At 45.4% G+C, this 6,828-nt stretch overlaps 1 protein-coding gene across 5 annotated transcripts in view; it reads right to left on the bottom strand.

The window, feature by feature from the left end:
* Positions 1–1,204: 1,204 nt before the first annotated feature.
* ALKBH3 (alkB homolog 3, alpha-ketoglutaratedependent dioxygenase) overlaps positions 1,205–6,828 on the bottom strand; it is a 40,852-nt gene continuing 35,228 nt past the window's right edge. For all 5 annotated transcript variants that reach the window (XM_019551991.1, XM_019551989.1, XM_019551992.1 and 2 more), the window contains 2 exons: positions 2,678–2,776; positions 1,205–2,226 (listed from right to left, as the gene is read on the bottom strand). In XM_019551991.1, the coding sequence (XP_019407536.1) occupies positions 2,140–2,226; positions 2,678–2,776 (186 nt within the window). In that variant the 3' untranslated portion in view covers positions 1,205–2,139. The remainder of the gene's footprint in view (positions 2,227–2,677; positions 2,777–6,828) is intronic.

Genomic DNA, 6,828 nt, shown 5'->3' with positions numbered 1-6,828 from the left:
ACACTAATTTTCAATAGTTCTAGCAAACACACCAAGACTTGGATCTGAAAGTGAGAAACTAAGTCAAGGAAAAGATCAGGAAACTTATGGTAAAACCTTATAGAAACATCTCTGATCAGAATGGGGTGTATAATTTGAATGGCATACCTACCTTACTGTTGTGTGTTTTAGAAGTGCGAGCTGTTTTGAATGTGGTACAGTGTTTTGGACAAACAGAACAGTGTAGTATACTCCTGTACTACACACAAAAAAATTGATTCTGCCTAATTTTGGAGTCCAAGCATTGCAGTGGTGTAAGAACCTATCTTTTACTATAACCAATAAAAGTCAAAACTCATGCATAATAGACTATTAGTCACTTGAGTGTTCTCAACAGGGAGCAATTTTCATCCACAATGCAGAAGGCAGCACTGGCTAAAAAAAAGAGGATAGGCTTTTTATAACTGCTGATTTGTTCTGACACCAGAGAGAGGCATCACCCAGCCTAACATAGCTGACGAGTGACAACACACAGGATATTTATCCATGCACAGCCCCTCCTGTATATAGCAAGTGAACACATAACCATCTTACAGCCTGCCATAGTTAATGGCCAAATGCCTATACTGGGTACTTAGCCATATACATCGTGCTTCTGTCTTTGCACAAGTGCAGTGATCATCATTTTAATGGTTCCAACAAGGAACAAGGCAGCTAGGGAAGGCAATCTTTAAAATGGTCCAGGAAAACTACCCCAGTTTGGGTGGTTTGACAATCTAACTCAAGCATTTTGATGGAAATTTTCCGTAGGACATTGAACTCCTCTGAATAGGTATACATTTGGAAGCAACCTCTCCTGGTAAGAGCACAGAAGGGAGAGTCGCAAGTTTGAAACTTTATTTATAGAGCTGCCATTCCCTCCCTGTGCTAGAAAAGAAAAATAACTCAGATGCAAATCTTGAAAAGTATCTAGGAATCTGGTTGTTCATTTTAGTGGTAAGGGTTCTGATCTTCAAAAAGTGCTGAGCACCCACAACTCTAAATAAAGCTAACAGGATTTACAAATCATCAGTATGTGGGAAAAGAAAAAGGGCCAAAATGTCTCAAATAGGGATGCTCAAAAACATGAGGCACCCAATTATTTCATCGCCTTCTCAAAAGCAACCTCAGTCTCTTGGCACCTTAGTTCACTTATCTATGACATTACAGAAAATATTTATAAAGCTCACCAGGGTGCAGCAAGACTTTATTTGTTAGTATTAAAACAATGATGCAACTTGTTCTAGCTGTTAAGGCCAGCTAGGAGTTCACAGTTGGGCGATTTGTGTTCTATCTTCAGTTATGCCACTGATTCGCAACTCTTGGCTAAATCACTTCTCTCCTCTGCACTTATGTTTCTGTTCATACCTCCACCTGTTCTGCCTACGTAGATGAGAACTTCAGGTCAAAGACTGTAACGCACCCAGCAAAATGGAGCCTTGCTCTCTACTGGGGCCTCTATGATACTATAACACAACAACAATAATGATATTTATCCCTTCTTTATAAACTACTTTGTAATCTATAAATGGAAATCAGCATACAATATCCAGGTAACATTCAGAGTGCTCTGCTTTTGTAAGTCAATGATGTAGAAGTGCAAAGTACGCTTATTCTTACACATAGGCCTGTAACCTGTCACATTTCACTAATATTATCCTAAGGAAAAAGAATCCCAATCTTTGTCTTGACTGTATGAATCAATTTGCATTTTATCAGGAGAAAACACCAAAAACCCTGCTTACTGAAGCTTCTTTTCACATAGTAGGCAAACTTTAAGAGCTTTAATTCCATGTAAACACTTTTACCTCATAAAAGATTGATCAGTCTTCTTTTATGAAAACGGTTAAATAAACCAACCAAAAACTATGATTGAGTGTCAGTTGTTATTATATATCATTTCTGAAAACAAAATAGTGCAATACATGCATCACAGGAAGCTTCTGACTGTCACTAATCTCCAAGAAAGCAACTTCTTTCTCTTCTCTGTTTCATCTGTTTGAAAGTAACTCTGAATCCACTTGGTTTTTTTGCTCCACAATAGCAGTAGAAAGTCCAAGGTTTTCCATCTGCCATAAACATATATCCAGTAATGCTCAAAACAGTTGCCGTGATTCACTTTCAAAATCCCTCATGTTCTGGATAAATGGTCCTGAAGGTCAAGTTGATCCGTGCTTCCCTGGCATGATATTCCTTAGGCACCCGATGCTGGAAGTGACATTAAGACCAAAAAAGGAGTGGGGGTGCATAATTAATAATAATTTAATATGCAAATACAACACATTTTTATACCCATTTTCTAAGAGGGAGATATTTTTCATATAGGAAAATGACTAACTCTTGACTCTTCTAGGCTCATTAAATAATTTTTCAGCATTTTCAGCAGTTTGCTCCAGATGCACTAATGCTTGCGTATGAGATCAGCCAATTCCTGTAGATCACTTAGAAATGCAATGAAATTTAGGTAATTAATTTTTCTGGGGTGCCTTGATCATGGGATGGCAGGCCCTATTAATGTATGGTAAAATATTACATTATTGCACAGCAAGCCTCTCCCAATACTTCTGCCTAAAATCCATGTCTCCAATGCTCTGTGGAAACCCAGCAAACTCTACCACAACCAAAGAAAAGTCTATTCATGTCACTCAGGTTTTCTTACCTGCCAGTCTTCCTGGGTTGCTCCCTCCATCATCAGTAAAGTGCCACGATCCAGTGGAATCCGTATTCTTTCCACATACGTATAATCTCCACTCTCTTCCTAAAAGAGAGACAAAAGGGTGCACACATATATGAATGGGAAACACTGTGCTGGGACTTCCGTGTCTCAACTTAAAACACCTTTCACCAGGAAAATGCCAGCAAGCCCCTGACTTTTGATCTGAAGAGGCTCCTGTACTGTGCAATGTTTCACAAAGGTTCATAGATTTGCTACATTTTAAAAACAGCAGGAATTATTGAGATTCCTCACTGTGACTTCCTGAAAAACACAGGCCACACAACAACCAGCTGTCCCTGCATCAAACCCGGAGCTCCTAGCTGAGCTACAGCCTCATTTTTAGAAAGATATCCAATCTTGTTGTACACACTTAACATCAAAGAAACCACCACATCTCCAACAGTTAGTGAGACTCCTCAAAATTTGTTGCCTTAATTCTACTTTTAATTTGGCTAGTTTCAGCTTCCAGCCATTATACAATCCAGTAGGATTTGCACTCTTTCCACATCAGCATGATCTCACTGGTAGCCTTCTGCTACTGGAATTTTTTTTCCTGCAGACCACAATCAAGTAACATTTAACCTTCTCTTTGGTAAATTAAATAGACGGGACTTCTTTGGTCTCAAATTTGTACGGTTGGTTTTTCAGATAACAAATCATTTGTAGAAATTTTTCTCTATGCCTTCAAATTCATCATACGCTTTAAAAAAAGGGGGGGGGAGTGGCAATACTAGAACTGGATACAATATTCCAGAAGTGGTTTCATTAATGTTATACCCAATGCTAACAACACCTCTCTACTTCTACACAGCATTTTTCTGCTTTATAATATCCTACTTATCTGTCTAAAGAATTCATTTGTCTTAGTAACTAGTAGGGGGTACTGAGAATTCACCTTCACTTGGTTACCCACTCTGACCTTCAAAATTCATTTCAAGTGGCTGGTTTCCAAAAACATAGTCCCTTATCCTGTAAGCATGACCTATGCTCTTGGTTCCTAGATATATGACATTACCTTTGACTTTATTAAAATACAAGTTGTTCAAGTGAGCCCAGTTTACCATTCCACCCATATGTAGAACTTTGTAGAGTTTTGTAGAACCAACCAAAAAGTGTCTACATCACCTGTAACCTTACAATAGCCTTTTTATTTGTTTTTTTCCCCTCAAATCATTGACAAAGATATAGAATAGCACAGAGCTAAGAACAGATCCCTGTTGAATCCTGGTAGGAATACCATCAGTACAGGAGGATCCCTCATTTACTATTCATTTTGAGATCTGCCAGTTAACTGTTTTTAACTCAGGTAGTACGTGCGATACTGATTTTCTATACAGGGTTTATTATTTCTTCAGTTAGGATATCAAACAGGAAGTACAAAGTCAAGTATCTTACTGAAGTCTATTATGCAAGACAGATATTCTTATCAACCAAGTAGTCTCATCATAAACTCATTATCAAGATTGACAATGCTTTTCCATAAAATCATGTAGACACTGACTGGTATTAATTCTGCTGCAATTCCACAAGTAGCGTGAACTGACAAAAGACTTAAACAGCTGAAGAGGCTGGAGGGGAGGGCAGATGGGGAAAGGAGGGAGAAGTGGAGATGGTTAGAGACCTTACTGCAGTACAGCTAACCCTAGTATAACTTGTCTGTCTGCTCATAGTCTCTCACAAGTGTAGCTTGACTGTGATCATTTATGTTGTTTCATTCGAGGGTAAATTATTGCTGGTTAGGAATGGGGACTGAGGAAATAGATACACCTGTTGAGGAAACAGATACAGGTGATATCTGTAGTCTGAGAGCAGTCTCACTGACGGCAGGCCCACTGCGCATGTGCGTAGTTTAAAAGGGCCTGCCAACAGCAAAAAAGCCGCAGTTAGGCTCCGGGAGTGGTGAGAGATGCACAGGTGAAAGCCCGCTATGCCCCTGCTCCCTCAAAGCCCCCCAGAGACCGCCCAGCAGTCAGGGAGCTCCCTGCTGAACCCCAGCACAGCCGGAGGTAAGCAGGGCCTGTGGTGGGAGGGGGTTAACCCCTGGAGAGTGGGAGGAGGCAGCTGAGTGAGAGCAGGTCAGGTCTCGTACCGCCCAGGCCCCTACTTCGCCCAGCCTCCCAGGGAGCCACGTGAACAGGCTGCGTAAACAGGTGCACTTATCTGCCGGCACGTGAGTTAGCGCAGAGTTCGTGCAGAAGGGCCCGAGGCCCTGCCTGCGTGCACCCTAGGGTAGGCAGACTCAGGCCCAGCTCGCCTACCAGCAGCATGCCACGGATGGGCATGCGTCGTACACCGAGGGTCCCCTCAAGGTCTGTGGGCTCCCCACCCTGGCACCTCAGAGACGGCCACCCAGATGGAGCCCATGGTTCCAGGCTCCACCCAGACGAAGCCCCTGGCTCTCGGCTGTGGGGGCCGCCTGTCACTTTTTCAGGCTCTGGGGCCCAGGAGCATGGCCACCTCCCCTTGTGGGGTCTGCTCCCTTTTGGGGTCTCTGCTGTGCCAGCTGGAGGCACTTCAGGCCATCAGGGACTGTGAGCAGGAGACTGACTCCTACTGCCTGGCCCTTCTCATCTGGGAGCTGGAGGGTAGACCATGGTCTCCCTCCAGGAACTCCTATTCTGTCCAGTCAGGGGCATGGACCAAGGTGGTCAAGGGCCCTAAGGCCTGCTGCACCAAGGCCCTTGCCCTGCTGGAGCTTAGCAACAGATATGAACCTCTTGCAGCCCCAGCAGAGCCTGCTGAGTTGCCAGCTCCCACAGGCAACACAGGCCCAACTGCAGCTATAGCCCCCGCTCTCCCCAAGACAGAACATAAGGTGTTTGTTGTGGGAGAGTTCATCCTGCGGGGGACTGAGGGGGCAATCTGCTGCCCCGACCCCTTAGCCCAGGAAGTCTGCTGCTTCCCAGGGGCTCACATCCAAGACATTGCGGAGAAGATCCCTAAGCTCCTCCAGCCCACAGACCACTACCCCATGCTCCTTATTCATGTGGGCACCAATGACGCGGCTCAGAGTACTCCCAGCTGGGTCATAAGGCGCTACACAGATTTGGGAGCGGGGCTAAAGGGTCTGGGGGCACAGGTGGTGTTCTCTTCGATCCTCCCAGTCTTGGGCTATGGGCTGAGGAGGGAGGGGAGGATCCAGGTAGTCAACCAAAGACTGCGGCGCTGGTGTCATCGGGAAGGCTTTGGCTTCCATGACCACAGCCCGCTCTTTGGTGAGAAAGGCAGCGAGCTGCTGGGAAGAGATGGCCTCCTCCTCTCTCCCCTCGGGAGGAGGCTCTTCTCAGCCAGGCTGGCTGACCTGCTCCACCGGGCTTTACACTAAGCCTGCTGGGGGTCGGGGGGACTACCGCCACTGCTGGCCTGTTGAGCAACCCTTGCAAAGCCAGCAGGCCAAGGCACTTAAGGGAGCCCACCCTGCCCCAGCCCTGGTACAACCCGTGGGCAAGGCAAGAGCCCCCAAGGGGACACTTGCCTGCCTGTACACAAATGCCAGGAGCTTGGGGAATAAGCAGGAGCTCATCCTCCTGCTCAATGCAAATAATTACGATGTCCTAGGGATAACGGAGACCTGGTGGGACTCCAACCATGACTAGACCATGGGTATTGATGGCTACACCTTGTACAGGAGGGATTGTGTACATAAAATGGGCGGGGGTGTAGCTCTATATGTCAAGGAAAGCTACACGTCCCTGCAAGCTGATGTTGGTGACGAGGGTGGACAACCAGAGCCCCTCTGGGTTAAAATCCGTGGGGAACACTGCACAGGTGACACAATGGTGGGAGTCTACCACAGACCTCCCATCCAAAGTCAAGAGCTTGACCAGGAGTTTGCCTGGGAACTGGCTGAGGCCGCATGCTCCAGGATCATGGTTGTTATGGGTGACTTCAATTACCCAGACATCTCGTGGGAGGATCACTCAACAAAATTTGAGTGCTTGCAAAGCTTCCTATCATGCATGAATAACCTCTACCTGACTCAAGAAGTCTACAGGTCAACGAGAGGTAAAGCGCTGCTCGACCTGGTACTGGCTACTGGGGATGACCTAATCAGTGACCTACTGATCGATGGGAAGCTGGGTGACAGCAACCAC

Source organism: Crocodylus porosus, unplaced genomic scaffold (genome assembly GCF_001723895.1).
Source record: "Crocodylus porosus isolate Cpor-Errol unplaced genomic scaffold, CroPor_comp1, whole genome shotgun sequence".
Taxonomy (NCBI): Eukaryota; Metazoa; Chordata; order Crocodylia; family Crocodylidae; genus Crocodylus; species Crocodylus porosus.
This window is presented reverse-complemented; position numbering and strand designations above follow the sequence as displayed.